Consider the following 22,378-nt stretch of genomic DNA (forward strand, 5'->3'; position numbering starts at 1 on the left):
TGAAGATGAGATGAAGACAGTATGGATAGTTCACCTAGAGAAGAAAATGCTTACAAAGAGTTAGAATGTACTTGACAAAGTGAGTGGGAAAACATAGTATATCTGTCCTAATATTTTAAAATATATGTCATTCTTCCGTTGCTCCAGAGGAAAAACAGAAGCCATGTGTAGAAGCCATAGAGAAATAAATTTCAACTCAATATGAGAAAAATGTTCTCAAAATTAGAATTGACCAAGAATAAAATTCCAAGTGATAATATATATGCAAGAAGAGGGTAGATGATTATGTCAGGATGAGGTTGTGAGTTCGTTTAGAGGAGAGGTCATATTTTAGTTGTATTTCCCTAAGACCTTGAATTATGCCTGGTTTGGTTTTAGTTGCTCAGTCATGTCCAACTCTTGTGACCCCATGGACTGCAGAACGTCAGGCTCCTTGTCCATGGGATTTCTGAGGCAAGAATACTAGAGTGGATTACCATTTGCTTCTCCAGGGAATCTTCCCAACCCAGGGATGAAACTAGCATCTCCTGTACATGTCTCCTTCATTGCATGTGGATTCTTTACCGCTGAGTCACCAGGGAAGTCTCTGGAGAATGCCTGGCACATAATATATGCTCACTTAAGATTTGTTATGCATCTTTTAAAAAGAATTCTTTCATGGGTTGGGTGAGCATGGAAGGAATATAGGAATAGGAATATACTGTATCATGAACTCAAGGGCTTTTCTAACACTTAGGTTTATGATCCTTTGATGGGCAAAGTAATGTATCAATATTTAATGAAGCAAGTCATTTCATGCTCTTACAAGTAAAAGTCAGTGGAATTGTTGTTTCCTTCAAACTCTGGTAAGCCCTGTGATGTTGCATTTTTGTTCCTCCCTTAGGAGAAGGAAAGGTTTGCTACAACCCCTGTCTTACACAAAGGTGATCACAGCTAGTTATATCTCTGTACCTGGTGATGAAACTAAAATTCCATGTGGAAGTTTAAATAGACGTTGTTTGTACAAATAGACTACGACCAATTTTTGGAAACATGTGAATGATGGTTATGCCTATAGCTTCACACTTTTCCAAGTGATGACTAACCTAGAAAAGCAGATTTTTCACAGAGTCCTAAATCCTATTTAGGCTGTCACCTTTAAAAAATGTTTTAACAAATATCTTAAATATCACTTCAGGAAACTTATTTTTCACTGAATATTTTATTTTCAGAATGTGCTGGTTTGACATTTGTCCTTTTTTTGTGTGTGGCCACAGAAGTGTCATTCCTTTCAGTATATGCAGAGGTCATTTGAAGGAGACAAAGAAAGCTTTATTTAGATTACTGTGTTAGCCACAGAAAGCTGTGAAAAACTAAATAATAAAGCAATTATTTGATTTGTTATTTTCTTCTTATTCCTTGAGAATTTTTACAGTTTATTTTTTCCAAAATGGTCATGCCTATTTATATGCTCAAAAATCTATATGGATTTTCCACTAAGGTCTTTCATATGCTATGGGATTAATTTTCATTCTTATCATTTATATATATATATATATAACATTTATCTGTTTTTATGAAATATTATCATCTTAGTTCCATTTCAAATAATGCTGCTGCATAGTTATTCATGAGGTATTTGGTTATGATTCTAACTTATTTTTAAAGAACCATATACTATAAATACAGCAAGGTGCTTCTGAGAATTCATGATTTGGTGTTACCCATTTAATGATGTTATTAAAGTTCTTCCCTAGTTGTTAATTCCATGCACCTAAATGGAATAGATTTTGTGCTCTGTGCATTCCTAATATGTAGCTTGTTCAGGACCTTTCAGATATATGCACTTAACTGGGAGAGTCTAAGATATTTCCCAAATAAAAACCAATGTCTTTTTTCCCTCTCCTTTATGAGTTATAAAACACTTTTCCTCCCCTTCTTCTTTGATTTAATCTATATGCCAGAGATTTTTCTGCTCTGGGGATGAAAATGGAAGACCAGGGAAGAAAGTTGATGAAACAGAGATGATTCAAAGATCTGAAATATTTTATCCTCACTCGATATAAAGTAAATTATTTTTTCTCTTTTCCAATAACCATCATTTTCCTTGATCTTGGAATCACTCAAAACCTAGCCACTGAGTCCTGTATAAACCAATGCTTTGTCTCAAGATGTGGAGAAAGATAAAATACTGATACCTGTACAGAGGTATTAGCTTGATTATATTTACAGTTATGAGATACCGCAAATTTAAGAATGCCAATTTTTTCTCATCACTGAGTATTTATTATATATAACAAATACATGGGAAAGAAAAAACTATATTGTGTGATATAAATAGTTTATTTACATTACAGAAAAACATCAAGACAATGTATACTATTTCAAATATATCCATACATAATCAAATATAGCTGTAGTACATGTTTTCATTGGTGTAGATTACCACAAATGCAAGGCAACATGTGTAGATCTCTTGTCTTATTCTTTTGTCTATAATACTGTATTGTGTAGTCCAAGCTTTCGGTAGTCCAGCCACTGTGCAACATGCTCCCTTTAGATTAACCTCGTGGACGCTCTTGTTGTGTTGTCTGAACTGTAGTGCCCTGTATTTTGCTTCTGTCTGTGAATTCTGTTGCTTCTGGGGCATTTCCTAGAAGGTTGGAAAGTTTACAAATCTTAGTCCAGTGCTATTGCTACCTGAAGTCCAGTCCCACAAAAACAGAGTGAAGTTGTAGATTAAGCAAGTTATTAAAATATTTCAGATGTAAGAATTTATTATTAGCAGAAGCTGAAATTATTTTGTAAAAGGTTTTTGGTTTTGTTTGTTTTTGCTTCTCCTTGCAGTTGTCTTTAAGCATCTATTAAGCAGAACTGAAGAACAGACATGGAAGTTCAGGAGGAATACATTTACCTAGTCCTTAACTGCTTACTCATTAAGGCAGAAAGAATGACTCAGCACAATGCAATCAAGCAAGTGTGAGCCCATCTAACCTCACGTTGAAGGTCTTCAACAACTTTATATTTTAAACGTCCCAAGGGTGAATATTATATTGACATTTCAATGCTAAAAGTTTAAATCTAATCAAACCAGAGAATGAGCCAACTGTTAATATAGGATCTGTAATGAAAAGGGATATTGTTTTGGTTCGGCCTAACATCATGTTTGTATGTGAAAAGTATAAGCTAGAGACATAAATTGGTACTGATTATTTAGCTTCTATAAAAAGCTAATACTCAAATCATTTAAAGAGCTCTGTACTTTTATGATATAGCAATGCTTTGATGATACAAATAAAAACAATAGTATAGAGTTCATATAAAATCATATTATAACAGCCTATAGAGTATCAGAAAATGCATATTCATATATATGTTCATGTATGAATAAATGTATATAGTATATAGATATATGATTTTGGGGGGGAAGTAGATCTGTCAAAATGAACATGGAGCTGGAAGCCACATTCCTCAAAAGTAAAAAGAAGATCGGTTTTGTTTTCACATGGAAAGTGAAAACAGATATGCGCCTTAAAAAGCAGCCAGCCTAATGTGGGGCTCAATTTAGGTTATCTTGAATAGCAGAATACAAACATCATGACCAGTGAAAAGGGCAGTATGAGTGATAATGAAATGTACAAGCTCTGATATTAGGCGGCCTAGACTTCATTTCTGCCCTGATTGCTCACCTGTGTACACTCAGCAACTTGCTGACTTCTCATACCTCAGACTGCCTGTCTTGAAAACGGGGATAATTGTTCCCTCTTCATAAAGTTTTCACATGTATACTCACTGTATGTGTGTGTATACATATATGACACACATACACAGACACACACACATAGAGACACACAATTTCTGGGGAGATAAGGACCCTATGTATCCCAGTTGTTTTTATTATGTATGGAAATAACACTATGACTAATAAGACTTCTAAACATCTGCTCAAGCATTGCAAGTTCTGCATTTTTGTTAGTACATGAAGTAGCAAATCAAATTGTTGAGATTAGATCTATTACATATGAATTTCATTTTTCATATGCTGGTATTGCTTAGATATTAGAAGGCTCAAGACCCTTGGAGTAATATGGCACACCTTCCTGTGTTTAGATGCTTTTCTATCTTCTCTTTTACACTCAGTGTTTTTGGTTTAAGTTATTTTTACACTCCCCAGAATCTATTTTAATGTAATCCATTGACTCACTTGGCATCTAAACATGAGAGTCGAGTTGATGAACTCAACTTGGTTTCGAGTAGCACAGAGCTCCCATCGATGATCTTCCCTTAAGCCTTTAGGCCAGGGAAGGATTTATGAACCGCATTTTGTCTTTTTCAAGAGCAAATGCCACACTTGTCTTCAAAGAAGATAGCATGATACAGATACTGAGACATATTAGGACTTTTATTTTCTATAGCTGTGATACTTTTATTTTCTTGTCTTCTGAAAATAATTTTTTGGGAAACATTTTGATTTACTGTAAAGCTGCACAAACGATTGAAAGTCTAAATGCCTTGTGAATTTGGCAGAAACCTTGAAAAACTTCCTTGGAACTCTTCTCTTGAGCAGAGTGAAATCAGATCAGAACAGAATATCTTCAATAACGTTTCTGGTTAGACCAGGACATAAATAATATACATTTGGTCTGGAATCTATTTCTTGGTTACCATGAATTTACACACTACTGAAGTTAAGCACTTACCCAGCCTCTGTCCTTTACTCCAAGCCCAGAGTCAGAGATTAGTAATTATTCGGTTTTTTTTTCTGTTGAAACTGGATGAGATCTCCGTATTTCTCTCAACCCAACTCTCCAGGAAATAATTACTGTTTGATTGTTCTGGGGTTTGATATGAAAGCTGCTTGTGAAATTTGCTGTGTGTTTCCATGTACTACAACATGATCATTCTCATTATAATTATTTTCTTTGAATTTTGTGATTAAAGTTCTTTTGCTAAGTTAAGATAAAAATGTATTTGTTATTTATACCAAATAAGTTAAAAATGGTTATACCTGAGAGTTATACTTAGAAATATAAGTACTATAAGTGAGAGCTATAATTTAATATTTTTCTAGGTCTTCTATAAAATCTATTCTGATCTTATTTGGCACGCTGAGGTCTTCCCAACCCACGGACTGAATCTGGGTCTTCTGCATTGCAGGTGGATTCTTTACCTTCTGAGCCACTAGGGAAGCCTGAGTAAGGAAATGCTGGTCATTTACACAGTCTGCTAGTAGTCTGAATGAAGACTGACTTTTTATAGTTAAAAGTAAAGAGCATATTTAAACAAAGACTGGCATTACACATTAGAAGAGGAAAGAAAAGGCCTTTGCTTAGAAAATAAATAATCCTCATCAAAATGCAAAAACAAGGAAAATAATTTGTACCACTCCAGCATGAACGTCATTGTCTTTCCATTTGGCTATTCAAATGTTATGATGAAGAAATAGGACTCCAGAGAATGGATGGTTGCGGAGTCCACAAAGGGACTTGGAATCAGAGTGATCTGACTCAGACAAGGAGGAATGATGTATCCCTTTATGTGGGTGACCACTGAGTATAGCTACTGACCTTGTGATGCAAAGAACCACCACACAGATGACGGCAATCTGAATCGTTCCAATCACAGCTGCGATTAGGACGTACTGAAATCGGACTGGGCCAGGAACAACATACAGTACACTGTAATCCTTTTTTTCACAGTGTTGTCCAGTATAACCAGCATCACACCTGGAATAAATGATAGCATCCAGTTACCTAAAGCTGCTGTGCTCATGTTTATAGTTGGCCTATGGCCATTTCTCTTCATTTTGAAATTAAGGCCTTTTGTTTCCTTTTCCTGCTCTGAAAAGATAGTACTTTGTAGATTTGTTTATCAAATACTTATTTTCAATAAGGATCTCTTTTTGTTTTTCATTTCAAAGATATATGGTTTCTTTTAATACTTATAATAATAGAGTTTGAAGACAGGGAGATGATAGAAGCCCAGGAATAACTGTTCTTTCTATTTTTTTCAGGTGAGCTTTACATTTTATTTAACTTGCTCTTTTAACCTAAGTCAACATAATTACTTGAGAAAAGGTGCATTTCTGATGGCATGAGTATAAAAAATAATGCTATGTATTAATTTTTTGGATAAAGCATTCTCTATGCAACAGTTAGAATGTGTTAAAAAATATGTTAGGGCCAGAGGTACAGCAAGACTGATTTCTTTAATTTACTGTTCATAAAGTTGTCTGCTTATGTTAGAGAGTTAAATTTCTGTAGTAAAAAGGTAATTACAATGTAGGCAATAAGGTTTGGCAAAACAAGCCCATGTGTATTCATCTGAGAATGAAGACTGCCTCTCTATCACTCAGCCCTCATCAGAAAGCTCAGGTAGATAGTGTTAGAATTAGCAGTTGACCATGAAATGAGGAAACAGCTCACACGAGAATAACACTAGTGGGGATCAACTTGTCATTGACTTTGTGCAACTGTTTTAGTACCTTACTTTGAATGTCTCATAACTATATCCTAGACCTTTGGTTTCTGCATCAGAAGGGTTTAATAATGACAACTCTGCTGGGAATGACAGAGCAGCGGGAGCAACTTCTCAGTCTGCCTGGCTCTACTGGAAGGCAGGTAGGTGCTGGTGTGTTCAGTGAAGGAAAACATGAAAGGAAGACAGATCTTGAGAAAGAGAGAGAGAGGAAGGAAGGAAGAAAGAAGGATAAGATGAAGAAAAAGAAGAGGGAGGGGAAAAAGATGAAAAGGGCAGGGGGTGAAGGGAGGGAAGAGAAAAAGTGAGCGACACTCCTTTCCCTAAACAGCAATATGCAACCTATTTCGCCATTTGCTACTTGTATACGCCATTTTGGAAAAGATGACCTACCCAAAGCAACCATGTTATCTTACGTAGAGTAAGGCCTCATTCAGTCATTTGAGAAATATTTTTCAAGTCTCTAATCTGTGCCAAGCACTGCTCTGCATCTATGGGAAAGAGTGGGGAATGAACCAGAGGAGGCCATGTCTTTAAGGAACTTGTAATGCCCAAGATACAATTTTAAATTCTACCAGCAGAATGTATATAATGATGCGTTACATAGTACTTGCATATGGAAGGTGCACAGATATTGTTTTCTTGTGTGTGTGTCTGTGTGCAGGAGAGGCAGAGAAAAGTGTGGCTGCTGATCACCCACTCAGGCAGAATGCCATCCAGAATTTAGTTTCTATATTTTTACTTTATGCATGTAAAAGTTAAAGGGTGAAAACCTTACCTGCAAGACGGCTCCTGCATATTGATAGAGTGTTCACACTTCCCGTGCATGCAGAAGCCATTGTAGTGTTCTGGGCAAGGTATGTGGTGTTCTCTGGCACTTTCTTCTAATTTGTTAGCATTCTCTGTGAATACAGACAAAAGCAACATCCCCTGTAAATACTTTCTTAGCCTGGTAAGATCAACCAGGATATTAAGAAGCAAAGCTACAGTAGGCAAACAATATTTAAAAGGGTAAGAATTAAAAGGCCATGCTTCAGAGGAAAGACGGAGAAAGAACTGAAAGACAGATGTCTTTGCAATTGTGTTTAGAGATGAAACTGCAAAATTACCCAGTGCTTTTCATGCTTTTATGTAATTTCCTACATCTTTAAGAGCCAGTAATGTTTCTATGTGTTGTCAGACAGCTTTAACTTTCCTTGTGTAGAGACAGTACATTGATCATAAAATAATTCAGGAAGAAATATCCTATTTTGTGAATTTCAAAACCCCCGCATAATGTCCCTAAAAGTAAGTTGCTGCAGTGCCTTGACACTCTCTCCATGTGGGAGCTTAAAAGTTAAAATATGGCCGTGTTCAATTGTTAAACAGAAGTTTTCCAAACCAAATGCAAATTTCAACAAATGTATTCTTTCAGGCTTTTTTCATCTACAGTGAACATGAATTTTCCTAGCACCCGTACATTTTCTTATTGCCTAAATAATGCTATTGAAAGAGCAAATGTTATTTCAGAATCACTTATGTAGATCCTAACACAGTATTTCTAAATGCTGTGAGTATATTCTAATTCATAATATTTGGCCTATGTTTGCAATGTCATGTGAAATTTAAATTTACAATAAAGAAAAAACTTGTGTCCTAAAATGAACCCTTTCCCCTATCATTTAGCCTTGTTTTCTCATATTTCTATAAAGATAGTAAATATTTTTCCTGACCTTTGCTAGTTTAAATACATTTGCTTCCTGTTTGTAATACCATCTCTAAGCTGTCTTTTGATTCTTTATATGTTCGTTTTATGATGTAAAGTTTTGCCTTTTTTGAGTTTCTTCTATAATCTGAGACCTGATATACTTTAAGATTCTTGCCTGAAGTATGAGAAATGTAAATCTCTTGACTTTTCACTTTCCTGGTGGTCCAGTGATTAAGACTCCAAGCTTCCAATGCAAGGGGCACAGGTTTGATCCCTGTTCAGGGGGCTAAGATCCCACATGCCATGTTGCATGGCCCCCAAAGTATAAAAATAATAATGCTTTTCAGGACCACAGTAATTGGTCAGCAGTATGGATTTTTCCAGCGATGGAAGATTGAGAATTAATTACTATTTTTATGAAATAGATTATCTCCTACTATTTCTATATAGGGGTATAGCTTTTCTTTTATTACAGTGCATTCTTATAATTTTTTACTGTCCATCATGTGTGCGTGCTAGGTCACTTCGGTCGAGTCTTGACTCTTTTTGACCCCATGAACCTGCCAGGCTCCTCTGTCCATGGGATTCTCCAGGCAAGTACACTAGAGTGGGTTGCTGTTCCCTCCTCCAGGGAATCTTCATAACCTAGGGATCAAACCTGGGTCTCCTGTGGCTCCCGCACTGCAGGCAGATTCTTTACCACTGAGCCACCGAGGAAGCCCCTTACTGTCTATCATAGATGATGACTATATTCATCATGAGAAAAAAAAATGTACCTTCAGTATTAGTGAAGTAGACAAATGTATTATTTATGTTTAAGCAGAGCTATAAAATACCTTTAAATTTTAATACCTAGGGTATCATCTGAAAAATATTAACGTTTGAAGTAAATTGTTAAATATGTTACGTGCTTTCTTGTATAGGAATATTTATGCACATAGGTATGAGGGTAATGTTTCAAATTGCATACCCAAAGAATAAGGGACTAGTCATAAGGATGCTGAAGAGACTGGCGATGGCATTTCAGCCATTCCTTTGTTTTACATCTGTGTCTCTTTACCTATTTAGGTGATCTTTTGTTTGCATTGTAATATTTCTCCTTTGATAATTACTATTAAACTGCAAGAACCACTTTCATAGAAAAGATAAATATATATAACTTTCTCTTTTGGTTTCTTCCATTCTTCCAAGTGACCATGGTGTTTTTGGTAACAAATAGTGCCTGCAGGAAGCAAATAACACCCAAATTAAAATGGATAGTGTGGAGTCAGATTTCCAATATGGGCGTAGGTGACCAAAGTGGAAGCAGGATGACGGCAGGATTTGGATACACCTTCAGAGGGCTTGTAGTTATTCGTGAAGCCACGAAGACTGGACTCATCCCATGCCTTGGCCAGGAGGCTACAAGCCAGAGTGGACAAACTGCACACCTGCTGCTGCTGAAAGATTTTTGCCAGCCTCACTGCTGATGTAATGAACCAGCACTGATTTACACTCTTATTTCTGGATCTTCTCCCCATAACAAACTATTCAACATTCTATTTAGTGTTCGTTAGTAACTCTTCAGTGCTTCTGCACACCTGCATGTAGGGGAATTTTCTCTAACTTCCTTACATTTCACGTATATACTGTGATTTCAGTCGTAGCCTTTTTTTTTTTTTAATTTTTTAAATTTTAAAATCTTTAATTCTTACATGCATTCCCAAACATGAACCCCCCTCGCACACATCTTATTAGGGCTATCTTTTTTTCCTGTCAGTTGCAAAAGTAGATGAAGAAAAGAAGATCAAGATTTTCTTAACTCAGATTCATTTTTAAGGCTATTTTATTTTTAAATCTGTCCCTCACCCCATACTGGTTTTTTTTTTTTTCTGAATTTGTACCATGTCCACAATTAAGAACTGAAGTTTAAGGGCAAAATGAGAGCTTGTCTGAGTGGTACTGTTGCCTTAGTGTAGCTAGAGCTGAATGTTTTCACAAAGTTCATTATCCAGACAGAATGATCAAGTGGGAGGGGAATAGTCTCCATCATAAAATCTGCTAATTAGTTTATACCATTCCTTATGAGCTTGGAGTGCTCCGTTATGCTGCTCACAGGATACTGTCAAATAAGAAAGTTAGATTGAAAATAAATGAGTAGAAGAAATGATCCTTGGGCAAGAAAATGAGGAATCATCAATATATGTCAACAAATTTATAGTCAACCCAAACAAGCAAACCAGTTGATTGAAAACCTGAATATATAACCACTTCTACTAATGCAATAGACATGTTTCAGAAATGAGATTTGAGTGTATTAAGAAGAGTAGAAACACAGAAATCTAATATACAAACCAAATGTATGTATGAACCATAGTGGGTATTTGTGATCCTGATGTTTATGCATAGATACTGAAGCAATAACAAATCATTTAAAGATTTTAAATCATAGAAAAACGATACTTTGGAAGTCTGTATGTTTTCTCCAGTGGTTGATGATTTACACATCAACTTCTCTCTTCTCCATTTAAAAAGAGATTTAATGTAAGGGTTGTGCTCCTTCTTCTAAGAGAGAGTGATGATGCTAGAAACTTTTCATATCTTTGTTTAAAATCTTTGTCCAGTTTGCTGTTTTAAATGTTTACAAATGGTTTGCTCTGAATGAGATCCTGACTTCTTAAAGGAATGATTTCTGGTATAATCTGAGTTACTTGCAGCAGAACTCATAGGGCTGCATGCCCATTGCTAGTCAGCATTCTGGTCAAGAGCTACAGAAGAAGGCTGCTTTAAAACACAGCTGCATGTATGGTTTCTGTCCTGATGCTTTCAGGGAAAGAGACATGGCAAGCTGAAGAGACAGAAGAAATGGTGAATGGCAAAACCTTGCTTTAATCACAAGTCTAGTAAGATAAGTTGACAGAAAGTGGACAGAACCAGGCACAGCAATTCAGAGACTTAAAGCAGTACAGCCCAGAGTAGGGTGTGTGTATGTGTGTGTTTCTCACTACCCCAACTTTCTTCCCCCAAAGTTAGAAACAAGATGTCATTCAGGAATTAATCTGTCAAAGCAAGACATTATCTACTGAAGCAGAAATGTGACTGTAAAATTCAACTAAAACTATCCCTGTATCTGAAGGAAGGATGATTTCCTTAGGATAAGGGTTCATTCAGTTCAGTTCAGTCGCTCAGTCGTGTCCGCCTCTTTGCAACCTCATGAACCACAGCATGCCAGGCCTCCCTGTCCATCACCAACTCCCAGAGTCCACCCAAACCCATGTCCATTGAGTCGGTGATGCCATCTAACCGTCTCATTTTCTGTCATCCCTTTCTCCTCCTGCCCTCAATCTTTCCCAGCATCAGGGTCTTTTCAAATAAGTCGGCTCTTCTCATGAGGTGGCCAAAGTATTGGAGTTTCAGCTTCAACATCAGTCCTTCCAATGAACACCCAGGACTGATCTCCTTTAGGATGGACTGGTTGGATCTCCTTGTAGTCCAAGGGACTTGCAACAGTCTTCTCCAACACCATAGTTCAAAAGCATCAATTCTTTAGCACTCAGCTTTCTTTATAGTCCAACTCTCACATCCATATATGACCACTGGAAAAACCGTAGCCTTGACTAGACGGACCTGTGTTGGCAAAGTAATGTCTCTGTTTTTTAATATGCTGTCTAGGTTGGTCATAACTTTCCTTCCAAGTAGTAAGTGTCTTATAATTTCATGGCTGCAATCACCATCTGCAGAGATTTTGGAGCCCAGAAAAATAAAGTCTGATACTGTTTCCGCTATTTCCCCATCTATTTGCTATGAAGTGATGGGACCAGATGCCATGATCTTCATTTTCTGAATGCTGAGCTTTAAACCAACTTTTTTACTCTCCTCTTTCACTTTCATCAAGAGGCGCTTTAGTTCTTCTTCACTTTCTGCCATAAGGGTGGTGTCATCTGCATAGCTGAGGTTATTGATAAGGGTTAGAGCTTGGCCAAAGAAGCATCTGAATGTCATGTTCTGTCATCTGTTCCAGTGCTCTCCAGGCTTCTGGGCCCTGAGAAGCCAACTTTAACTAGTAAACCCAGAGTCCCTAGCTGCAGATATGGCTGCACTAGACTGTTAGTGTCTGATGCTATGAAATAGTCACATAGTCAACAATCCGGTTCTCTTGTTTTGATGTTCTGCTTCCTAAATAGTCTTAAAATAACTGGACATTTATGCAGCCTACACATTGGTAATGGCTTTGACACTACCACCTGGCCATCTTATCCGTTTGACAGTTATATATTTCATTGGAGTGAACTGATTGGTTCTGAGTTTCCATGCATGTTAGGGGCACAAGTCGTCTTTCTTCAGCCTACTGAATTCTGAGGGTTTGTAAGATCAAATTTCTGCATCTAGAGGCTAAAGGACCAGACTCTATCCATGGTGCATCATAGTCTGAGAGGACTTTGTGGGCTGGTAAGATGATATTTCTCTGGAGATATTCCTATTTTGGTTTAATCAGGACTTTTTTAAAAAATATAATTTTTTAAATTTGTCTTTGGCTGTGCTAGGTCTTTGTTGCTGCACAGGCATTGCTCTAGTTGCGGCGAGCAGGGGCTACTCCCTGGTTGCAGTGTGCAGGCTTCTCACTGCAGTGCTCCTTTTGTTTCGGAGCACTGGTTCTAGGTGTGCGAGCTTCAGTAGTTGAAGTTTCCAGGTTCTAGAGCACAGGCTCAGTAGTCGCAGAGCATTCGCTTTGTGTTCCAAGGCATGTGGGATCTCCCTGGACAGGGATTGAACCCATGTCTCTTGCATTGGCAGGAGGTTTCTTTACCCCTGAGCCACCAGGGAAGCCTCAGGATTTTCTTTAGGATATGTCTACAAAGCTTTTACGCTCTCGATTCCTTAGGAGAAGTCTGATTCTGTGTAGGGCTTTTAGAGTAATTTGGAAAGATCCTAAACTAGAGATATCATCAGAATTTAGAGGATGCTATAGGGAGGCAGATTTCCACTGCACGTTTTTAAGCAACCAGAGCTGTTCAATAGGGGAAATGAGTTAAAGAGTGAAGTGGTGAGTTTGTGTGAAAATTTTCAGATGTGTTACTATTTCTCAGATATTATAGGGTGTTAACAGTAGATTGGATTGTTTCAGAACTCTAGGTTCTTTGACTTTTAAGAGTAATATTTAATTGTATTGTGAATATTTACTTACAATAAATTACTAATATTAATATTTCTTGAAAAATATTATTTTTGATATCCTAGGAAAAGGAAGTAGAGAAATAAGGACATTATTTAGATAAGAAAATCACTTTGCTTAAATTATGGGGACATTTTACTATTTTAAAGGGTGCAAAATATCTTAAGTATTTACCATGTCTGTAATTTAGACATTCTAGCATAAAGTGATCTTCACCATGTATTGTCTTCCTTGTGGGGAACAAAATGTGGATCTTACTTCAGTTTTTAACATCACAGATTATCTTGACAAGTGGATGCTTGTGAATTATACAATGTGTATTATCTTCTCAAGTCTCTTTTCCTGTGGGTACACAAAATGCGCCACATTTTTCCAGAAAAATGAAATTTCCATTTTGGGTGTCTTTATTTAATACTTTTACTTTTCATGGTTATAACAGTGCAAGGAAACCCTAGGACTGAGATAGTCCTATACTTAGACACCTGTTGTGATTACTTGATTTTATTCTTCTCTTGCTTACTGCCCTATTGCTAAAGAAGTTTGAAAATAGTTTTATTTAACCAACTAGAAAAATAAAAACTATCTTTTTTTCCCCCATTATATTTATATTGTACCCAAGACAGGAAACAAATTATGAATTTAGAAGTACAGGCATGATGGTCCCCTTGTTGATTAGAGTTGTTTTCAAAGAAGATATACAATTCTTATGATTTCCTGTCCTTATCTTATCAGGTATAAACATGTGAGGTGGCAGTAAAACCGCATATCTAGCTTGAATTGCAATTGAACTTTTTTAAAGACCAGAAAAGCATTCCAATTGAATGGATTCTGAATGTAATGCAATCTGAGTTCTTACAACTTAACAAATTCTATAATAGCCTCACCTGCTGTCATAGTTTCTACAAGGCACAGATGAGTAGATGAGAAGAGTCTCTCCTTTTTTAAGCCTCTGCTGCTGCTGCTGCTAAGTCGCTTCAGTCGTGTCTGACTCTGTGCGACCCCATAGATGGCAGCCCATCAGGCTCCCCCATCCCTGGGATTCTCCAGGCAAGAACACTGGAGTAGGTTGCCATTTCTTTCTCCAATGCATGAAAGTGAAAAGTGAAAGTGAAGTCGCTTAGTCGTGTCCGACTCTTAGCGGCCCCATGGACTGCAGCACACCAGGCTCCTCCGTCCATGGGATTTTCCAGGCAAGAGTACTGGAGTGGGGTGCCATTGCCTTCTCCGTTTTTAAGCCTCTAGGACACTCAAATGAGAATGCTCACTAAAAGTGACAGCTTAACACAAGGGACATGGAGGCATGTAGGGACACAATCAATTCTAAAGTTTTGTCAAGAGCAGAGGCCCAGTCTAGGAATAACAGTATTATCAGTTATTTCAGCTGTTAAAGATTTAGAAAAAATAACCTCAAAACAGAGATCAGGTCTTTCAAGTGCTACATTTCTTCCGCAAGTTGAATATTATCCTGTTTTTTCAGAAGAGTAATTGAAAATATTTTGATCCTAAAATTTGCTAATGAAGCAAAAATATGAGTTGGGAGCAGGATGGATGGGGATGTAGAGAAATTCTTTCTGATCGTACTGTTGATCAGGCACAAATATAAAATGTGAAATGTGATTGTCTATATCACTTGGATATATAAATATTCTTATTGGACATAAAATGAAAATGGAAGAAAACTAATTTTCATGTTACTAGATTCTCAGGCAAGACCCTTAATGGCATTATTCAAGAATTGGTTGAATTTAAATTGGAAAAAATATCAGTGTCTGAAATATAGTAATTTGGGGACTGGGGTGAATGAAATGGAACAATACTGGATGATTGTTTTCATGGGCTTTTATTATCTCAGTTTCTACTGGTAATGTATTTACATGGAGAAAAGCTGAGAAATCTGTAAAATATTGGGAAAGAAACTTGTATGTATCATTTTAACTTATGACATCCAAATATAATATTAACACACTAAAGAATTTGACATCCCAAGTTTCATACTTGTCTCTAGCCCAAAATTCTTGACCTGTAAGATAAAAAAGGAAAAATAAAACTTGTTTGTTATTGAGAGAAAAACAAGCAGATCTTTAGCCATTTCTCTGTCTCCTGCCTTAAAAATGCCCTGCATGGCTTCAGATGGCAGAGCCCTCCAGAGAGTGAAGAGTGCATGCTACTGGGGGAACTGCACTCTGCCTGTAATGGTCCTTTACAAACTTCACCATTCAGTCAAAAGCCTATTAACGCTCAGCAAGTGGGTAACTCCTATAGGTTTAGAGGATTAAGCTTGAAGACCTTTTAAAAATGTAGTATTTTATGGAACGTCCAATGTCTTCGACAACACTTCATAAACATCAGGCCTTGGGAAGAGGCAGGGATGTATGGTTCATTAGTCTCTCAGGAGTCCAGAGCTGGAGTTGCCTTAAGCTTATCTGGGGCAATTTGTTACAGCTCTCCCCACTGAGCTCTTGCTGCAGCAACACTGTTCTCTTCCAAGACAAAGTTTACTGTAAATCTCAGAGAAAGAAAGAATCCTGGGAAGCTATGTTATGTCAAGTATACTCTCCTCCCCCTTTTCTTTTGTCTTGAACTAAACCTATGCATTTCTGGCCAAACTTATTGGCTCAGTGGCTAATCTGGGTGTCCTTAGTGAGCTTCTTGGGTAACAATGTTGAAAATGACAACACAAGTAACAGAGGGCTCAGATCCTCTTTTGCCTTCTGGGCTACGTGAATCAAGCTCTTTTTTCTTTCTTTTATGGGCAGCATATGCAGCAATGGATGAATAGTTGAGATAAACCTTCTCAGGTGACATATTTGTTTTCCTGTGTGACTCTGAAATTATTAGCCAACAGAGAATGAGGAGGATTTAGCTTTCACTGAGACAGCAGAAATTTTTAAATATTTTAATAATGTAGATAAGGACCAAAAAGTTGGTGATGTATTATATGAACATTTACTGAAATAGCAGAAAACTGTAAGGATTTTGATAATGTAGATAAAGGCCAAAAATTTCTAATGTATTGTATCAATATTTCTTAAATACCTACTATGTGTCTGGCACTGTGCTATGTACTAAGTGTAATACATATCTATCAGTTGTTTCCAGATGATTTTGCTTGTTGTTTTCTAAACACAGCCAAGAAAACAGATTCCTCAGACAGGATGATATTAAGTATATCTACAATTCCTGGAGAATCTACAACATGCCTAGCACTGTGTTAATACTTAACATGATAAAAAATATGTTCTGTAATATAGCCCTTCAAAGCAGATTTATAAAAATCTCATTTTATATAGATGATGAAACTGAAGGTCAAATAGGCTTCATTACTTGTCTTAGAAATTTACACAATTGATAAGCAGAATTGGCATCAAAACTAGGGCTCTTTCCAGTATACCATGCAGACTATGCAATTAAGAACTTATTAAAATATAGGACAACATCTGGCTTCCATATCTTATTTGCTGTTTGCTTTTTATAACTCCTGACTCTTTACCTCACCTTGATCCCACTGATGCTTTGAAAAGCAATCTTTTCCTTTTCTTCCTCCTACCTTGGGAGAGATTTCTTGTCCAGGGCCAACCTATCATGCATCCCAACCCCTCCATCCCCCTCAAGTGTTCTCTCCATCAATTATTTCCTTTCTCTCCATTATCTTTAACTTATCTTTACTCTTTGCTCCCAGCCATCAGTATTTAAATATTTTCAAGTATCTTCCATCTTAAGATAAAAATTCACCAACCTCTCTCAACCCATGTCCCTTGGTAGACCTCTTGTCTCCTTTTCCCCCTTTACTGCTGAACTTCTTAAGAGTGCTATCTCTGCTCCCATTCTTCACTTCCTGAGCTAACTCCCCCACACTCTTTAACCCACCACGTTCTCTGGTCACCCCTTCAGAGAACCTGCTATGACAAGGTCAGCCAAAACATCTTTGTTGCTAAAATTTAGTTATTCTTCTCAGACCTCAACTGTCTCAAACTTTTAGTAAGATTTTCAGTAATTTGATACAGCTGACCACCTCTTTCTTTTTGAAGGCTTTTCTTCCCTGGGCTTCCATATCATCTACCTCTTGTTTCTTTCTTCTTCTTCTTCTTCTTCTTCTTTTTTTTTTTTTTGATTGTTCCTTCATAGCCTATTTTGTGGGTTCTTTGTTTCCAACTAGTTCTTAAAGTATTGGTGTTTTTCTAAAGTTTTTTTCTTTTTACACTTTAAACATTCTCAGGGAGGGAGCTCACTCATACTCACCCAAGGCTTCTATTGTAACCTCAATGCCTCTGACTTCCAGATTCTGATTAGCCAGCTCAGAACATCTTTTAATAAATGATCACAAAGAGTTCCATATCTATGTATTGAAGTGGCAAACGTCTCATAGGCATCTCAAACTCATCAGCTTCTCCCACTCCTTCCTCTACTTCTTAGGCAAGGCATATTCATCCACTCATTAACACAAACCGGAAATCTGGGTTTCACTTTCAAATTCTCACTGAGTAAATCACCAAGTCCTATAGCTTCTGCTTTTTACGTATCTACTAAGTTCCTTCGTTTTCCTACAGTTTGGTGGCTATTCTCTAAGATCAAGTCTTCACTATCAGCTAGTCTTCAGCCTTGCCCTCTCTGGGTCAGCTTTCCACACTAGAGCCAGAGTGATGCTTCTAGAAGAAAAACGTGGGTGCATAATGACCCTGCTTAAAGCTCCCAAAGAAGCAGTTCTTGTTATTCTCACTACTCCTCCAGTGAGTTAGATTTCAACATTAGCTAGAAGGGTGTGCAAAATCTGTTCCAGCTTTTCCACTCTCACCCCTTGTAATTCTCTTGCATCCTCCTACACTCATATGAAACTTCTCTCTGCCCTCTGGGACTTTCCATATGCGGTTTCCTTTATTGGGAATATTCATTTCCTCCTTTTGTCATCCATCTATGTAACTCCTACTCATCATTCAGGTCTCGTCACTGACACTATATCCTCTGAGGAGCTTCTGTAATCTTCTCCCCTGCCTACTCATTCTGGACTCACTGCCTTCCTTACTTAAAATTGTTCCCCTCTCCTAGTACTTTTCACACCAAATTTTCATTGTCCTTTACTTGTCTGTCTGATGCATTAGTTTAGAAACTCCTTTTTAAAGGCAAATATTGTTGCCTTGTTTATCTTACTGTTGTGGTCTCTGTGCCTATCACAGACCATAGCACAGGGAAGATGATGAACACATATATATATATATATATATTTTTTTTAAAGTTACCTTTTCTCTAGGTTATCCCCTTACCACAGTTGCCAGCATAGAGAACCTGCCAGAAACATCCAGAATTTATATCAGTAGAAAAAGAATCTTAACATTGTGACATGGGAACAACTTTTTGTAGGGTGAAAGTGGCATCAGAAAATGAGGGGCAAGTGAGAGATGCCTTAGAAAAGAATGTCTGCTGAGAGGTAGGGCTACAGACCCTGTAGAAATGGACCAGGAGAAAGGGATGAGGGTCTTTCTTTCTACACTTTCTTGTGGGGTTAGTGGAGGCATGAGTATATCATCTGGCTTTAAAAATAGTATTCCCTCTGTTAACAAAGGAGGTGTGGTTCTAAACAAAGCATTTATAATCACCTTCATGTAATGACTGAAGGATATGGGAAATCTAGTTCTTATGGGTAGAAAAATGGAGTCCATATGTCTGTACTCCCTCAGAAACCACACTGGAACCATGTATGGCCAATTCTGAATTCCTAAATTCTAATCTGGTCTCCACAGTCAAAGCTATGGTTTTTTCAGTACTTATGTATATGTGAGCATTGGACCATAAAGAAGGATGAGTGCCAAAGAACTGATGCTTTCTAATCGTGGTGTTGGAGAAGACTCTTGAGAGTCCCTTGTACTGCAAGGAGATCAAACCAGTCAATCCTAAAGGAAGGCAGTCTTGAATATTCTTTGGAGGAACTGATGCTGAAGCTGAAGCCCCAATACTTTAGCCACCTGATGTGAAGAGCTGACTCATTGGAAAAGACCCTGATGCTGGGAAACATTGAAGGCAAGAGGAGAAGAGGGCGGAGATGAGATGAGATGAGATGAGGATGAGATGGTTAGATAGCATCATCAACTCAATTGACATGAATTTTGAGCAAACTCTGGGAGAGAGTGAGGGATGGGGGAGCCTGGTGTGCTGCAGTCCAAGGAGTCACAGAGCCAAACATGACTTAGTGATTGAACAACAATAACAACAATCTGATCATTCACATTGTTATGTATACTATCATCCAGAAGTGAGAAATGATGGTTGAACTTTTTCAGGATAACGAAAAAGGAAACATTTTAAAAATAAAACAAAACACAGGCAACTGCATTTCAGAATAAGAACTAAGATTATAAATTAATAAAATAGTTTCCTTAGCTGCCCTTTTCTGAATATGACCATGCATTTATTCTCATACTTTAAACTAATAGGTGGTAAACTGTAAGTGCAGATAAACTTAATGACATTGTTATGAATATGGCTATCGATCAGCTTGGTTTTCTACAAGAACACTCTGAAAAGAATTGGAGAGCTTTTATAGTCTTTTAAACTAAAGAACAAAGGGTATTGTTTTTATTCTTTAACAGACTTTTGTGAGCAGAGTCTCAGAAGTACTTGAGGAAACACTAGGAATAAATGCAAAATTCTCTATGGAAACAGCTTTATAACTGAACTCTTCTGGAAAAATAAAAGAAACAAATAAGCTCTAAAAATTATGGGAAAAACACTTCAAATAGCTAGGAATGTCATATAATATTTAAGTGGAATATTGAAGTTTAATGTTTAATTCTAAACATTAATAAACTGCCTAGCCTAGAAACTGTAGACAACCACAGTGGGGGATATTTATGCAATGCTATATACCTGAACAACATTTATAGGTATAGAACCTTGGCATTGGCATGTTACAGCATCTTAGGAGACATCCTGGATACTTTGATACCCTCACAGAAGTGTGTATACTTGTGTGTGAGTTTTGTATAAACACAATTCTACTGTGATTTCTCATAAATGACAAAATTTAATGAGTTGGTCAGTGTCCTCAAATTCTTCTTTTAAGGGTAATGTTGCTTGTTCTAATGCAGATACACCTTAACTGCTTGTCAAAAATAGATTTTCAGGGTTCAGTTGGTCCTGATCAACTGAACCAGAATCACCAGCTGAAGGACCTGAATTTTGTCTTTCAAAAAAGGACCCCAGGAAATTCTGATGTTCAGATGATTCAGATCACAACACTTTTGACATTTCTCATCTTTCTGTCTCTGACCAGCGTATGCTAGGTTCTCCCACTCCCTGGACCCCGTGTGCTTCCCCTGATAAGTACCCTGGCACTGGTGCTGCACCACCCTTGTGGTCCCGAGCCTGTCTTGGCTCCTTCACCTGCAGGACTGATCTCAGCCAGCTGCTCCATGTCTGGGAGTGTGTGAGCAGTTGAGAAGTCATCAGGGGCCTTCAGCTATCAAGCTTTCCTTGATTTTGGTAGTCAGCCTTACCAATTCAATTTATTTTAGAATGCCTTTGCCTCTTTTGAGAACACAGCACTCAAAGAATAGGCGGTGTGTCTGCCACAAATGCCAGCATCTGTGAGAGACTTCTAAATGTTGTCAATTCCTAGGTATCCTGAGACCAACTCTCACAAATCTCTAGGCTTCCTTAATGGCTCTGTTAGACAGCTAACAGAATGCAACAAGAATTAATGCCCTGTGTGAAATCAAATGAAGCATTCTTTTGGATAGAGAAACAAATAGCCACAGCTGAGAAAAGGTATGGATTATATAAAGAATTGTGATTGGTTTGATTTCCAAATAGGAATAAAGAAGCTTTGCACAACTGGTGATATTGTTAGACATTCAGCTCATCTGTAGAAAAGATAAAATTATAAGAGAAGCAATGGGAGCAGGAAAGAAGACAGAATAAATGGAAGCAATGTCACCATTTGTGGCTCTATGAAAACGGAGAGAGGTGACGCTGCAACAAACAGCAGGTGTTGACAGCACAAGAATGGGGCAGCCGGGGAGGGAAATCTCTCTAGTTTCTTGGGCTGGGCAAGATAGACACCCTTGCTTCTAAATTACAGGCTTTAATGACAATGAGCACAACTCTTCAGACCAGTGTTTACCAAGGGGAGCTCTGTTGACACAGTGCTACTTCTGGAGCAGGCTTCATGGAAAAAGAAGTTCTATAGTCAAAGAAGTTTGGGAAAGAGTGGATTAAACACAGTATTATGTATTTCTTTATGGCTTGTTTTCTGAGTGTCTCAAAGGCTAAACTGCATTGTGAGATGCTTAGAAAGGACACATATTATGGAGTGATCCTAAACTCATCTGTCTAGGAAGCTTCCATCTTCTATTTAGGAATATTTTGTGGGACTATTCCATCAGACTCCATTCTGAGAAACATTGCAATAGATCATAGCATCTCCAAATTTTTCACATTAACACACGCATAGAAAAGCATAAGATTTGGTTCAGGCAAATGGAAGATACATCAAGCCTGGGCACTCCAGTCACCACAGCCACCTGATAGCTAAGGTAAATCGATGCGTTTACACACCTGTTATTCATTTAAAGACCTGAGAAAACTTTGCAATAGATTATTTCTCCTGGAGCAGAGACTATATTATTTACTGTAACAGCTCAAGGGTATAGAACCAAAAGTAGCGATAGTGGGTGTTCAATCAGCAGAATGAATAAATGAATGAGTATGACAGGCACAGGCAATATATTTGGAAGCCACCTGTACCTTAGTGTGGTGGCTTTCAAAAGATTAGTCCCTCTTAGTTGTTGCATCAAAGAACCAGCTGCACTTCAGTGCAGACACAGACAGTCCCTATGTTAAGTGACAAGGTAAGGTACGATCTGGGGAAGAACTCCAGTTCACTCAGTAGCATGATATATTCAGTGTGACAGAATTAGATGCAGAGGTAAAAGTCATATTTGCTATGTACTTCAGGCTTATTCAGTGAAAGGCAAAAGGCTGGAGGGCAAAAATGTGTTGCTAACCATAAAAGAAAAGAAAGAAATTTATAAATGACTTGGAAGAGCAAGTGTAGGCAATTGACAGGTTGATGGGTTTGCACATTTCTCCTG

The 22,378-nt window shown here is 37.6% G+C and overlaps 1 protein-coding gene across 1 annotated transcript in view; it reads right to left on the bottom strand.

Moving 5' to 3' along the window:
- Nucleotides 1-2,228: 2,228 nt before the first annotated feature.
- The window catches only part of TMEFF2 (transmembrane protein with EGF like and two follistatin like domains 2), a 284,384-nt gene continuing 264,234 nt past the window's right edge, over nucleotides 2,229-22,378 (bottom strand). Inside the window, exons 8-10 of the mRNA XM_069577898.1 lie at nucleotides 7,235-7,358; nucleotides 5,547-5,705; nucleotides 2,229-2,632 (exon numbers count right to left, since the gene is read on the bottom strand). Coding sequence (XP_069433999.1) covers nucleotides 2,536-2,632; nucleotides 5,547-5,705; nucleotides 7,235-7,358 — 380 coding nt within the window. The 3' untranslated portion in view covers nucleotides 2,229-2,535. The remainder of the gene's footprint in view (nucleotides 2,633-5,546; nucleotides 5,706-7,234; nucleotides 7,359-22,378) is intronic.

Source organism: Ovis canadensis, chromosome 2 (genome assembly GCF_042477335.2).
Source record: "Ovis canadensis isolate MfBH-ARS-UI-01 breed Bighorn chromosome 2, ARS-UI_OviCan_v2, whole genome shotgun sequence".
NCBI classification, from domain to species: Eukaryota; Metazoa; Chordata; class Mammalia; order Artiodactyla; family Bovidae; genus Ovis; species Ovis canadensis.